At 34.6% G+C, this 15,886-nt stretch overlaps 1 protein-coding gene across 10 annotated transcripts in view; it reads left to right on the top strand.

Moving 5' to 3' along the window:
* Positions 1-14,522, top strand: part of CDH10 (cadherin 10) — an 89,936-nt gene extending 75,414 nt beyond the window's left edge. For all 10 annotated transcript variants that reach the window (XM_015854461.2, XM_032442477.1, XM_015854458.2 and 7 more), the window contains 4 exons: positions 2,160-2,281; positions 10,446-10,554; positions 12,505-12,756; positions 13,444-14,522. In XM_015854461.2, coding sequence (XP_015709947.1) covers positions 2,160-2,281; positions 10,446-10,554; positions 12,505-12,756; positions 13,444-13,937 — 977 coding nt within the window. In that variant the 3' untranslated portion in view covers positions 13,938-14,522. The remainder of the gene's footprint in view (positions 1-2,159; positions 2,282-10,445; positions 10,555-12,504; positions 12,757-13,443) is intronic.
* Positions 14,523-15,886: the final 1,364 nt, after the last annotated feature.

Here is a 15,886-nt window from a genome sequence, read left to right as displayed (position 1 = left end):
ATCCAAGATACTTCCGAAATGTTACACAATTAAATAAAATGCTGGGCTAACAGTTTCCTTTCTTTCCTCTGAAGAAAATGGCAGGATTTTGATGTTACAGTAGCAGAGCTCAGGATTGTAATCTATGCTTTTGTCTATATTGTTTTCTTCCTTTCCTTGGGGGGGGTTGGGGGGGGGAAATATATATATATATATATAAAACCTACATCGGCAGTTCTTGAAATCAATCATCTTAAAAGTTAGCTAGGTTGAACTTGATCAGTAAATTATAGCATATCTTGGACTATTGAAATTATAGACTTGTAGATATTTTTATGTTGCAAGAAAATTTCTATGTGACAAAAGACTGATCTTCAAAATAGAGTGGGTCTTATGCTTTCAAAGCCACTGAATTTTTAGTGTTAACTCTAAATCACTAAATTCTACAAAAAGCAGAAATTGCTGATCTGCAGCATGGCTGGCAGGAACTACAATGCAAAGACCACAGTTGCATAATCAACAATTATACAGAGTGGTGTGGTTAGGCTGGTATCAACAGATCGTGTAGCTAGAAAGATTATCACATTGAAAAGGAATAATCGACAGTAAATGAAAACACTCATCTGTGTCCAAGGCACACAGAAAAGCTCCAAAGAGAGCAATCTCCAGTAAGAAATTCTTCCTCAGTAGCAGTAAGCCCTTAAATAGGGTCGAGGAGAGGTGGAGTTAGGCTTCACCCCTTCTGTTCACACAGCTGAATTGCCCTCGCATATGCTCCCATGGCTGACTCAGTGCTTGCTTCAGGTTATCCATCAGAGGTTCCAGCTGTGATTCAGCAGTTTCCATACATCAGTTTATCAGGAACACGCGTTTCTAAGCTTGCTCTATTTAGCAGTCCTACCCACTCCTGTAAGAGTAATATTTAAAAGTACTTATATATCAAAGAAACTTATAATTTTATCCCTCTGTCATAACATTAAACTTATTTCCTTGTCAGGACAGTTTGAGAGAATTTACATTCTAGGCCTACAAAGAGTAGCTAAACTTCTCCCAAGAAATACACCACTTTTGGAGGAAGTATGGAAGGAAGACATTAGCTTAAAAATGCTAACTCTCAAGCATGACACTGAGAACCACTGTAAGAATAGAAAATATTTGGGAAGGCAGTACAAAAATGCAAAAGCATGTGAGAACAGTGTCCAAAACCTGCCATTTTAAATTTTTCAGCATGTTAAAGGACCAACATCAAACTCTCCAGCAAAAATTGTTATGTTACATGCGAATTTGACATCAGCTCTTCCTAAACATTTAGTGTTTTATTTGTTGCAGTTTAAAAGGGAAATAAAATCAAAGGAAGCAAAAAAAAAAAAAACAAAAACAAAAAACAAAAAACTAAAGTAATTTTAAATCATCTCTTTTCTTATATATCTGTCCCATTAGAGTAGCAAAATCATGGTTTTAAAGTTATTGGATATCCAGCACAATTCTAAGAAATAGCTGCATTTTTAATCTAAGGCAGATTTCAGATAATAATAATTTCAGATTCTTTGTATGCCAGCTTGATACGCAAGGGAGCACACTCTAAATGACACTGAGGTTAGAGCATTTGGAGAGATAGATTAAAACCAACAACAGTAACTGCTTCTAAGGTCTGAAAAATTACACTTGTATTTTTTAAGATAATTTAAACATAAAAACTCTAATTGGTTCTGATTTTTATTGGTATACTTAACTTTTTTGAGTTTTCTCTCTGCTTATTAAGGCATAAGAGAGCTTTAATAATATGGCTCTTTTATGTTAAACTGATTGCAAATCATTTTATAATTCAAAACCTTGTATCAGAAAGAAACGCTTGAGTCCACAAAATAAATTTATCATTATACTAATGGGCATACTTTCTATATGCTATATTTACATTGAACATCAGAACTGGCAGCCATTATTTTAAAGTAAGTTTTAATTGCTCACTAGATTCAAATATATATATATATTTATATATATATATATGCTTAAAATCAAAGTTAACTTCTTACTTTTTCACCAGTTTCAAAAATGATCACAAATATCTGTTGCTCATTAAATTTGGAAGATAAAATATACTTATATATTATAAGAATACTTTCAGTAGTAAGATAAATTCTTTTTTCTTTTTTTCTTTTTTCTTCTTTTTCTTTTGTCAGACAATCCTAAAGATACTACCCGTGTTCCTGTCTATGTAAGAATTTTGGATGTTAATGACAATGCCCCACAGTTTGCTGTGTTCTATGATACTTTTGTTTGTGAAAATGCAAGAGCCGGACAGGTATGCCTTTGATAAAACACTTTCTACTGTCTAATTTGGCCGTGGTACTTAATTATTGATTATCTTAGCCTATTATTTGGGAGAAATTACATCCAAAACATCTTTCAAATGTTGAAAATGAATATAGCAAGTAGCTTACTGTGTGAAGCTTGGAGCAAAATACTAACTTATTTCAACAACAGCATATGAATTAGCACTTCCCTCAACCTAACACTATAGCATTTTGCTTGTTTAGATCACATGTAGTTGGAATAATACAAGTATAGCTGTAATTACAGGGTAAATGAATAGCCAGAGGGTACCTAAGAAAAGACTCACCAATACTGAGGCCTTCAGTTGAGATGGATAGTTGCCAATGCTGAGACTTACCACAAAAACTCCAAAAAGGAGCAATCTCCAGAAAGAGACGCAACCTTAGCAGTAGTCAGCCCTTAAATGGGATCCAAGAGAAGTGGAGTCAAGCTCCACCCCTTCCGGGAGCACAGTTAAATTATCTTCTCCTATGCACCCACAGTGGGCTCATTGCTTGCTTCAGATGGTTAATCAGGGGTTCAGGCTGTGATCAACAGTTTCCCTTACAGATCAGCTCAGGAAATATGAATGTAATTAGCTTTGCTGTTATCTTCACAGAGAAAGCAAAATGTTATACATATCTACTAAAAAAAGTTTTATTGATCTTTTCAATAACTCATAAGTGGCAAACCTCACATATATTTCCATGCTAGTGGTGATTACACACTTACACACCTGTCACACTTTCTGTTTCTTTTCCAAATGTAATATTTGTCTCTCATTATTTCAGCAAAAGTTTTTGAAATTAAAGCAAAAAATACATACTTTTTTTTTTTTGAAGTGCCAATATATATTTTTGATTTGCTTATTCCAGACTACAGAAGGCATACTGGAATTTAATCAGAATGACTGCAGTGCTTAATATCTAGTTCCTAATAGGCAGCTGCTTATTAGAACTGCTAAGTACTGTTTGCCTATTACAGCACAGCATGTCCTAGAGATCAGTCAGGCAGCAATAAATGCTCTAAAATGGTCACAGTAGAACCTCAATGCAAGCATTTCAGATGGTAGAAGTGTTAGCTTTTTTTAACTCTTAACCTACAAGTATCGAATTCAGTTTGTTTCACAAGTTTTACACTCAGGCTGCTATTCTTTTTTCTAAAGCAAAGTAATCAGAACTTACAACGAAGAACTTACATTTCCTGTTTATAACATATTAAATACTTTAAAAATACTGATCAATATTTGCTACTAGTAGAATTTTAAGATAATTAGAACTGTATGAGTGAAAATCTCTGGCAAAACATCTAGGATTTCTGATAGTTGTATCATCTCCCATGGTAGTTCTATTGTTGCCTATGTGTGCTAATATAAGATTTTAATTAATTCAAATTTAAGATATAGATTTAGAATTATAAATGTAGAATACTGAATTTTTCTCCCAGTTTCACCAGCACCTCTGGGTGAAAAAGACTGGAAATGCACTAATCCACAAATTAATCACAAATCTGTACACATTCAGAAATGGTTGTCAATTAAAAAAGAAAAGAAGAAAGCACTCTAAGGACTAATGCCTAATAAATAAGAAGCTAAATGTGTGTACAAAACTATACATATTTATTCAATTTATAGAGGTCTTTCTTGTTAGAACAAAGTGCCAATATTAGATATACTACAATATGATAACCAATATTAAATTTATTATACAATTGCAGTAATTAAATAATTGTGTGCCCCGGTGGTGCAGTGGTAGGAATGCCGCCTTGCAACACTGGGGCCTGGGGTTCGAATCCCCCCTGTGGTGCAAGTGGTAGAAGTGCCGCTCTGCTACACAGGAGGCTTGAATCCCGGGGGTTGGACTCGATGATCTGTAAGGTCCCTTCCAACTCGCACGAGACTATTACTATTACTATTACTATTTTAAACAGACTGATTTTTAAATGAGACTTTAAATAAAATCAATTCACAGGAAGATAAAAAAAACAATACAATTAAGGATAACATAAATTATCTATTTGAATGTAATTATATTCTTGCTTACAGGTAGATCAGTAATGAATCATTATTTTGGAATTCAATCTACCCTGAGGGACTGAGTCCAATTAATCCATACTAAGTATAGCTTGGATTCTCCCACATCAGCTATTTTTCTCTTCTGTTCAATTTTCTCCTTTTTTTTTTTTTTTTTCTCCCTTTTTTTTCCTTTTTGACTGTTCACCATCCTCTGTTACTCTGGTCACTTCTATATATATATAAACATATGCATCTGTGGGATTCTAAATTTATGTGAAATGCAATATTACTGAGTAACAAACTTACAGCCAATGGTATAGGCCTCATAGTAATAGATCTGGATAGCAGGATAGCTGCAGGAATACAGCACTGCTCCTCTGGGTTGGCCCTGCCTTCCCACCAGGCACTCAATCACTGTTTCAGGCTGTAATTTAGCATTTCTGCATTCAGCATTTACAGTGTTGTCAGAATTTTCTTCTGGAACCATTTCATTCAATAATTGTCAGAGTTCTACTCTGACTTTCTACAGTAAAAATAAAACTTTTATAATGGAACTTTTTTTTTTGGGGGGGGGGGGGATAATAACACATTTTATGATTATTTATCTATTTATTTTTGCATGGAGTTTAAAAATAAATGCTTTGTTTATTTAAGTAAATGAAAGTTTATTTCAGTAAATAAACTGTTCATTTGCTTTGTTTAAGCTAAACCAAAATCATACTTCCTTTCCCCAATTCCCAACCCACTGGAGTTAAATAGATCAAAGAAGCACCAAATGTACTATTTGCATTTTGATACTCTGCTTGAAGCAATGAATAATTACCAGGCTTGCCATATTATGTCATGCAAGACCCCCTTTGGATTAGTAATGACATTGCGTCTAGCTGTAAAGGCTATGAGGAACAATTTCATTACAAATTCAGGGGAGAAATAATACTAATAAATACTAATACTAATACTAATACTAATACTAATACTAATACTAATACTAATACTAATACAAATACAAATACTAATACTAATAATATTATCCCAGATTTCTATTGTTTGAAATTCCATTGGTAGTATTTAAACATCCTGAGGCAAATTATAGGTTGGCTTTCATTTTCTTTCTGGAATTCTGTTATGTTAAATCAATCTCTCATGAAAAAGCATGGGTGTAGTAGTACTTGATCATATTTTATTTTTTTCTTCAGTGTCCCATATGTTTCAGCAGGATTTGTAATTAGATATGAGTGCCTGGATAGATGTTTATTTCTTTATTTATCTTTTTTTTTTTTTTTTAAATAATACAAAGTGATACAGACAGATTTAAGAGAATGAGAATTGAAAGCTTTAACATCTCAGTATTGTTCAGTTTCTCTCTGAATTAATAAGAATGTACATTACCAGTAGCAGATATGCTGTAAGACAAAATATCTATATTTAAAATGTAACACTGAACAGTAGGTAACCTGTAAGCCTGAGTTTACTGTCTGCTATTACAATTCTACTCAAATGTTGATTTATATTTAGACACTGAGAAAGGAAAAGGCTACTTGAAGACTAATATACATCTCAATTAGAAATAAACAGGTCTACCCAATGAGAAATTTTGTCTTGTTCTTCAAGTGGATTTGCTTATATTTAACAGACTCTAAGTAGTTACCCTGCTATCAATAAGTGCCCAGAGGTTTCTGAGTCCTTGAAGCTTCATGAATGAGTGTCTTAAGTAAAATACAAATAGTATTCCAGGTGGCTGCCTAGCAACGGTGCAAGAGGGAAAGCTAGTGCCACACAGCTCTCATGGTTAATTACAGTCATAATTACTTCCATCAGTTCTGTGCCCATAAACAATTGGATAATAATCAGATGAAAATTGTTGATTCATTGGATTCACCTGCAGAACACAGTGATAGTGTGTTCTTAAAGGGGTTAGATTTGTGAAAATGATTAAAAATTTGTGTGAGCAATGACACATTTTCATAAGATGCAGTGCCCCAAGGTGGCTGAAACTGAAATACTGGAGCAGCAATCACAATAAATACATGCTGAAAAGCTGTAAAAGAACAGTTAGTGGAAGAATCACTTACTGTCACATAGTAGTTGCTTGGACTAGGTAAGAAAATAAGATATGACTCCAACCCAAGTCTTCATTAGACAAGACTTGGAAAATAGGAGGAACTAATGGCTAGTATGAAAAAACTGTAGACAGTGGCTGTTCTTCAGTGGGATTATCTGCGTCTCTTCTTAATTTTGACAAGAACCTTTGAAATAACAGACACTGAAGGAAAAAAGTACAAAAGGGCTATTTTGACAACAAAGAACAGTAATGTATATGAGGCATACTTCAACCTACTCTCAAATAGAAGTTGTGACAACTCTTTTTGCTCAAGTCAACAGAAATCAAGTCAAATAGCCTTTTTGGACATGGAATCTCATCTGACATCCAAGTCTCTGATGGTGCTGTAATTGACTGCAAGAGATATGGAGCAGGCAAGCAAAAAAAAGTATTTCACAACCTATATTACTGCCTGTGGTCTACATCTGTATTTTGAGTTTTTCATGGCAATGTATTAGGAGCCTGCTGTCCTCCTTACTCATTGGTAGGTTGTAGACATGTATTGTCTACTCCCCATCTGGAGTACTGTGTCCCCATCTGGAGTACTGTGTCCAGGTGTGGAGCCCTCAGTACAAAAAAGACATGGAGATTTTGGAAAGGGTCCTGAGGAGGGCCACAAATATGATCAGGGGGCTGGAGCACCTCCCCTATGAGGACAGGCTGAGAGAGTTGGGTTTGTTCAGCCTGGAGAAGAGAAGGTTGCGGGGTGACCTCATTGCAGCCTTTCAATACCTGAAGGGAACTTACTCCCAGGAGGGGAGTAAACTCTTCGAAAAGGCTGATAATAGCAGGACTAGGGGAAATGGTTTTAAGTTAAAAGAAGGAAGATTTAGTTCGGATGTTAGGGGGAAGTTCTTTACTAGGAGAGTGGTTAGGTCCTGGAACAGGCTGCCCAGAGAGGTTGTGGATGCCCCTTCCTTGGAGGTGTTCAAGACCAGGTTGGACAGGGCCCTGGGCAACCTGATCTAGTAAAGGTGTATGTTTGGTGGCCCTGCTAGGCAGGGGGGTTGGAACTACATGATCCTTGAGGTCCCTTCCAACCCAGGTCATTCTGTGATTCTGTGATTCTGTGATTGTCTGAATACACTTCAGAACACAATCCTTGAAAGACCACATAAGAATTTTCAGTGCTTCAAAAGGCTGACAGAAAGATTCTGCTTCCTTCAAAGACCACATGTACTGATGTAAATTAACTTCATCCACACTGTTGAAAAGCACGTGTTCCTTATGATGACATACAGGTGGAATTCAGGTGCAGTACAGGTAATGCAAGAACCTTCCAGGCTGACGTGTGAGATAATGAGTGCTTCATTCATATGTGCCTTTTTTCGAAAAGGAGCTATAAATGGACTTCCTGTGTAAAATTTCAGTAATATATTCACTTGCAATAATTTGTGTAAATATACAATATATATATATATCAGGTTTTAATTAAGAACAAAATCTAAACAAATAATGCTTATCTTTGTGACGGTGTTTTTTTTTGTTTGTTTATTTGTGTTTTTTTGCAATTGAATGTAGAGATGTGGTAGATAACAATGTACCTATACACTTTATCTCATTAAGATTTGTTCCAAAATGTTTGCCTTTTAAAGATACACACCAGCATGTAGTGGGAAAATGCATAATATTTAGTTAGTCAAGTATTTGTCAGTATTTTTTAATAAGGCAAATATTTTCAAACATGTAGGATGTTTTCAAGCTAAAGGAAAAAAAAAAAAAAAGAACAAAAAAACTAATAAAAACCTACAATCCTAACTTAAGCAAATTATCTGAATGTCAAACAGGATGAGTATTTGAATACGGAAGTTCCCAGAGAACTTCAATTACTACAAGGAATGATAGACAGATTGGAGATATTCTCCCGCTGTTTGTTGTTCTGTTAAGAGTTTTGCACATTGGTTGGCATTACTGTAGTAGATTAAAAATCTCTGAAAAATTTAATACATACTCATTCTAAATTATGGGTGTGGGCAATCAGAAAAGGTTTATCTAAATTTCATCAGTTTAACACCTACAGCGGACCACTTTCATGGTCTTCACTTGTGAAGCAAAATTGACTTGTTTTTTCTCAACTTAAAAAATACATCTAAGTTTGTGAAAATCTCTAAAGATGTTTTTGCTAGTTACTTACAAAGTAACTAAATAATTAAAAGCTTCATTCTTTAGGATGAAATATTATGCAAAGCTTCTTTTATCTATTTAGCTTACCCAGCAAGCTATTGTAAGTTTGCGTGATAAAATAAATTTAGAGAAAGAGAAAACCCTGGATGAGAAAGCATGCAAGGTGATGCATTAAAAGAAATCCAGCCCATGCCTCTTGAAGAAATTTGTTACTGTATTCGGGATGTACAAGAGAGAAGGTGGGAGTTAATCATGCGTTTGTAAAGGCAAGCAGGAGAACAGTGCAATTGTTGATGTTAAAAATGATCAGTCCTGACAAAACCTGCAGTATGAAGAGAAATGGCTGCATTTGGAAGAATGGAAAGCGGAAAAACAGAGTTTAACAAGTGTGCCACAGGGAAGAAGTAATGTCAAAAATTAGAAGTTATTGCATGCTTAGAAAAACACTGCAATTTAAAATGATGGATTAGATGTGAAGAATAAAAAAAAAAAATCTAGGTTAAAGATTTCTTGTAGTTTAACCCAGAAGGTAGCTAAGCACCATATAGGCATCCATTCACTATTTACCTTCCCAGTAGGATGAGGGAGAAAATTTTAAAAAATAAATAAATGAAAAAGTAGAATGTGTGGGTTGAGATCAAAACTATTTACTAGGACAGACAAAGGAAGAGGAAAAAAGGATAACAGTGAAGATAATTATATATATAATATTATATATAAAAATTATAATTGTTTTCCACCTGCTAACTGGTGTCCAGCCAGTCCACAAGAAGCTGAAAAAATGGAACATCCTTGGCAGGTGCTTGGCATCTGTGCAGCACTGCTCAACAACAGCACAAAATATTAGTATATTATCAACACTGGTTTTCCCCTAAAGCCAAAAGGTAGGATCACACCAGACATTATGAAGGAAAAATCAGCTCAGTTCAAGCTGAAACCTGTACAAGAGTAAATTATTTTTGGCAAGTTTAACTGAACATATACACCCCCAAAAAATGTTAATCATAAGTATTTTTTTATCGCTGTGGGACAAAACAAACAAAAAGAAAACCAAACACTGAAACACAATCAATGAAGATGTCAAAAAAATGTATTTTATTTGGAAAGTGACATCTTGTCAGCCTTACATCTAGAAATTTTAGTGGATAAAAAAGCCACAAGTTCATTTACATGACAGATAAGCAAATGTTAATGAAACCCTTGCTGTTACTTCCAAACAGAAGTATTATACAAATCTTTTTGCAGGGATTGCAGAAAGCATTCCATCCAAGAACCAAACAGATCTGATACATCTGTGGCACTGGATTCCATCTGAGGGGGTGAATCCTTACAGTATCTTATGAAGTGTCTTACAAGTAAATACAATCTGGCATTTAGTAGAAAGATAATCTACCTTGCATTTTTTTTTAATTATAAAAATCTTTATAAAATAATTTATTAAGAAATAGGAAAATCTTGCTTTAGAAATGAATGTTCTTATTTTGAAATTTAATTTGAAACTTAAACTTTCCTATCACAAGCATTAATTTCATAAAATAACATTTTCATCCCAAAAGCAAAATCTCCCCTGAATTCTTCTCTTAGGGGTTGTTTTGATTATAGTTTCGTCCCTTAAGAACTTACAAAAATACATAAACATATCTTGAAAAAAGACAAAAAAAGGAGAATTAAGTTAGTTTGACACTTGCTATTTTGCATGTGTGCATGTATCACCATAGAAAATATATATGGATGCTCTTGCTAGAAAGCTTACAAATTTGTAATCTGTCCTACAGTTAAATCAGTATGCACATAGTTTAAATATGCAGTTTCTCATCTCTTCTTAAGATAATTAGACCTAAAAACCTAGATGCATTTTGTTTTATTTTGTTGTTGTCGTTTGCTTTTTTTTTTTTTTTTTTTTTTCTCCTGCAGCTCATCCAGACCATAAGTGCAGTAGACAAAGATGACCCTCTTGGGGGACAAAAATTTTTCTTCAGTTTAGCAGCTGTTAACCCTAATTTCACTGTTCAGGACAATGAAGGTAAAATTCATCCCTGATCCATGGAAGTTAGATCTTTATTACATGGTATACATTCCTGCAATATTTTGAATTTACTTCTATTGTCTGTCAACAAGTAGAGATGCCCTTAAAGCTGCTGTTAATAACAAGATTAATTTTATTTGAATGTTTGTGGTTTCGGACTTCTATATTTTCATCTATGTAGGGAAGGCAAAACTCAGTTTGGGGAAAAAGAGAAAAAAGAGAAAAGAAAAAAGAAAAAAGAAAAAAGAAACGGATAACATAAATTATAAAGAAAATCAGTGAATGTTGGCTTGGAGCGAATAGTCAAAAAAGGGGAGGGGTGAACAGAAGGAAGCTTCAGAAATGACTTCACCTTCCAAGTTCAGATGTTTCACGTTAGCCTTCTGTCACATTTCTGTCACCTGATTTTCTGTCTTGCTTCTTTCTGATGATGAATGAAAATTATGGCTGGTAACACACAGCCACTTTGGCTTTGCTTTGATCCTTGATCAGTCCATCTTTTATCAGGAGATGTGTACAACACACCCATTTTGGCCTTCACTATCATTTCAATAGGGAGGGATCTAGACTACAGAAGAAATAAACGAGGGGAGATATCATAATACCTTCAAATATGTTAAAGTTTTTTGACTTGGCAGTGGGACTAATCCTCTATCAATGATGAAAATCACAGGAAGTAACAGGCTGCAAACACCATGTGGAAGATTAAGTTGAAATAAATTATATCAGTAGGGAAAGTGAATAATTGTTCACTTTCACCTAAACATTCAATTGTAGTTGAATGTTTAGGTACTGTATAGATTTCTTGGTAGCAGAGAAAGGTATTTCAAAATACATCACATACACTGTTTTTGATGTTGAGTGAAAACAAATAACATAGATACCCAAAATAAATCAGAGGATGCAGTAAAAGAGAACTTTGTATTTCAGTTCATGCAGCCCATTAAAAAAGAGTCATTTAATTTTTTAAACAAAAATTATGTCCTAGTGACCATGTAGAGGTATTGACCTTGGTATTTCTCTTCTAGATGAAATTATTTTCTTTCTTTTGCATTAATTATTTAATTCAGGCTGAATTTGTCTCACACGAGATTCAACATTTACCTCAAGAAATTCACTTGTGTGATGACAGTGAAATTTTCGTTCCAATTGATTAAATCTATCTTCCCTCCCTTTTGGACTTAGAAGTTAGCAACTGTAGTATTGGGTCATAGTTTTATGAGTAAAATGTAGCTTTGACATTAGAAGGAACAGTATTGCCCTGTAACTCATTTCTTCCCAATACCACCTTCATTCCTTTTCTGGCCACTTGGTGATTAGATTTGATGCTGAAGTATACTGCATACACATTATTTTTCTGGGCCACAAGTATAAATTAGTCAATTCACTTCTCAAGACTGTCTTTTTTTCCAACAAAAATTTTACTCCATGAGCAAAGGTACATAATTCATTGTTCTACAGTCTGATGAAAGTCATTTGGTGTGGAAAATCTTATCCTGTATTTACTGATAGCATTCCCCTGGGTACTGTCACAGAAGATCCATAGGAGGAATCTTTCAGAACAGAGTGCTTGTTGAACAGCGTGAAGTGGAAGGTTATTTTTTCTCGGTTGGCCACTTTATTTCAGGGCTTTAGCCATGGAATGGAACTGTGTCGTGCACTGCGTGCATTAATCCATAAAACATTTTAAGCTTTCAGAAATCCTCTTTTCAAATCACACTCAGAGGTGTTGCAGAGGCACAGAGAAGCTAGCCAGCTGTATGTAAAAAATTATAAATAGCTTTCTGATTAAATGGGATTGTCGCTAGAAAAGTCAGATGTCACTATAAAATGAGAACTAGCCCGCTTTGAAATACAGTGACCTAAACTATTATACTTTGCATGTACTATATGTGATACACTATTTATTTCCCTATGCAAAATAGTATTATATTTTAATCTATCTAGATAACACTGCCAGAATTTTAACAAGAAGAAACGGCTTTAGTCGACACGAAATAAGTACATACCTCTTACCGGTGGTGATATCAGACAATGACTACCCAATCCAGAGCAGTACTGGAACACTTACCATCCGAGTTTGTGCCTGTGATAGTCGAGGGAACATGCAGTCCTGCAATGCGGAGGCCCTGCTCCTCCCTGCTGGCCTCAGCACAGGGGCACTGATTGCCATTCTCCTCTGCATCATCATCCTGCTGGGTAAGAAAAATGTATCTTTCCCCCAAAAACAAATACTTCAGGCCTGACACGCTTTAGAAACCTATGCAGGTTGGTAGAATAAATGATCACGGGCTTCGCTTCTTTTGCAAGAGACACTCGACAGCAAATTGATAGAAACAGAGTCCAAAAATGCCTGATAATTGGACATAGTAAAAATGAAATCAAGTTTCAGACTGCTAAATGCACTTTTATTATTTTATTGTCTTAAAAATCAGGCAGAAGGAATAACATAATCAAAAATCACTTCCGTGTCTTTTGTTTTAACTTTTTTGAGATAATCTCCTTTTTAAATAAATGTTCAAATACATCATAAATTCAAACAGAATTTGCCATTAAATAATATTTTTACATTAAATCTGTTTATCGAAATGTTTCTGTGTGAAAAAAAAAAAAAATTGTAAATTTTTTAAAGTTTGCATTTTGTGTTTCTTAAAATATCACATAATGATCTGCAGTTCAGATTGAAAACAGTATGAATGTGCTCCATACATAAAAATGGGAAAAGATTTTGCAGTTTCTACCTGGCTACAGTGATATAGACAGTGATGTTTATCCACTTAGGTAGAAAAGAACTGGTGAAATGTAGCAGTAATAAAGTTGTTGTATCTGATGGAATTCCTACTAAAAATTGTTCAATCCTTACCCATTCTTTCCTCTTCCTTAAAGTTATAGTGGTGCTATTTGCTGCTCTGAAGAGGCAACGAAAGAAAGAGCCTTTGATCCTGTCTAAAGAGGATATCAGAGACAACATTGTGAGTTATAATGATGAAGGTGGTGGAGAGGAAGATACCCAAGCCTTTGATATTGGCACACTGAGGAATCCTGCAGCTATCGAAGATAAGAAGCTTCGACGAGACATTATCCCTGAAACGTTATTTGTACCACGGAGGACTCCTTCAGCACCGGATAACACAGATGTCAGAGATTTCATTAACCAAAGGTTAAAGGAGAATGATACAGACCCAGCAGCCCCCCCGTATGACTCGTTAGCAACCTATGCCTATGAAGGAAATGATTCAATAGCTGAATCCTTGAGCTCCTTAGAGTCGGGTACTACTGAAGGAGACCAAAACTATGATTACCTCCGAGAATGGGGCCCTCGGTTTAATAAGCTTGCTGAAATGTATGGTGGAGGAGAAAGTGACAAAGACACTTCTTAAACTACAGTAGTCTACTTTTTTGGTTCCTTTGAGCGGAAGTAATTTTACAGACACCTTCTGCACTCAACAGTATTTAACATTCAGGAAAATTTTCCTGCCACTCAGCACAATGATTTCCTTTAGAATTTGTTTTCAATTTGTCCATTTATGTCATTCATTCTTTCTAGTAGGATGCCACTTGGAACACATACAGTATTTTATTTAATCACCTTCCAAGAGCCAAAGCTATGGAAATTCAGTGTTGTCCATTTTAGTAATTAAAAATACCTTACCTTCAGAAATTTGAACAGGGTGATAATCCCTTAAGTAACCTCATGTACAAGCCGCTTCTGTTAGGTACATGTCCTTCCCTTACAAGTGCAGCTTTTAAGAAGGCAAAGAAGAAAAACCCCAGTATGTTCTGTTCTGTACATTTAAAACTGAAACAAAATGTACACGTGGTGTTAATAAGTGTAATATGCAGCTGGTTTAAAAAAAAAAAAAAAAAAAGTTTGTGCAGCTTCATTTCATCAAATTCTATCTGCCAACGTTTTATATTTATATTTTTGTATTTATTTTTAAGAAATAAACCAGTTTTTACAACTATGTTGATGCTTGCTTACCTTTTCTGGCCATCAGTTCCTGTCTTGAAGAAAGCACAGCCAAGCATCAATGATTCTGGGCTGCTGTCAGCTGCATGCTTGTAGTGCAGCCAGAAGTGCATAAGATCATGGTGAGAGGATCAAGTCATAGACCTATTTCCTTGCTCAAAATGTTACTTTCAACAGTTGTCATGTTTAAGAAAAGCTTTATTTTTGAACTAAGTTAATGATATCATATGTGGAAAGATGAAGTTCTATTTTGTCTTAAATTACACAATTCTAAAAACATGTTGATAAAATTACACATCAGAGGAAATAATTCATTTTGAAAATTTGGATTATTGGGATTATTGGTTCTAATCCTTCATTCTGGATCATAATTAGATCAATAGAGGTGACCTGAAATTGCATTGAAGAACATGTAAAAAGATGATAAAGCAACCATTGTTATACATCAACTCTCTCCCCTAAGACAAATCACTTGATGACAAAACACTGCATTCTACTGTAGCTATCTGAGGGTAATCTCCTTTAAAGCTACCAGGCTGAAGAATGACAAAGTGTCAGTAAAACCAGCACAAACTCCCACTGAATCTATTCAGTTTTCTAATGGCTTGGAAAACTCTAGTAAAAAGAAAACCAAGCAATTAGCCAACCATACCAGAAAACACACTCTAGCTATTGTAAAAATTAGGCATTCCAAGATGTTTTAAGATATCTTTTCTTCCCCCAGATTACACAAATCTATTCACCGAACAAGTAGTTAGGGATCTATAAACATTTCTGAAATTAGATAATTTCAGAGGAAAAGCAGGATGTTGTAGGGTCTACATTTACCTTTTTATTGTGAAAGAAACACATCTGAAGGGCAATCTCTCCTTTTCTATCTCCCTTAACTTCTTACTGGCATAAAATCAACAAATATTGAAAATACATTAGTCCTTTGTAAAGCGCATTGCTGCATTCTTATTATACCAGATATTTCTTCTTCTAAATTGAGAGATTAAATGCAGTGAAGTTGAAAGCTGAATACAGTGCCATTATACAAGCCACTTTTGTGCAATGAAGAATGAATTTTTATTGACTTGGTATCATTAAATTATTTGATCCATTAAGAAATTTTGAAGATTATGGATTTCTCTTCATTTCAATAAAAAAAAAAATACCTTCATTTTTATATCCTTTAAAAGAAAAATAATTCTTACAATATTAAGAAGTAGCTTAGATATTTAGATATTTTAAAGTTCTTTTGGAAGCGTGAAAGGCCATAGAAAGAGATGATTTTTATTATGACTATTTAGTGAAATTGGTCCAATTTTTTCTCCCTTCCTAGCCCTCATTTGTTCTTTAACATCATGTACTATTAAA

Source organism: Coturnix japonica, chromosome 2 (genome assembly GCF_001577835.2).
Source record: "Coturnix japonica isolate 7356 chromosome 2, Coturnix japonica 2.1, whole genome shotgun sequence".
Lineage (NCBI taxonomy): Eukaryota > Metazoa > Chordata > Aves > Galliformes > Phasianidae > Coturnix > Coturnix japonica.
Note: the sequence above shows the minus strand (reverse complement) of the source record. Positions and strands in the feature narration are given on the sequence as shown.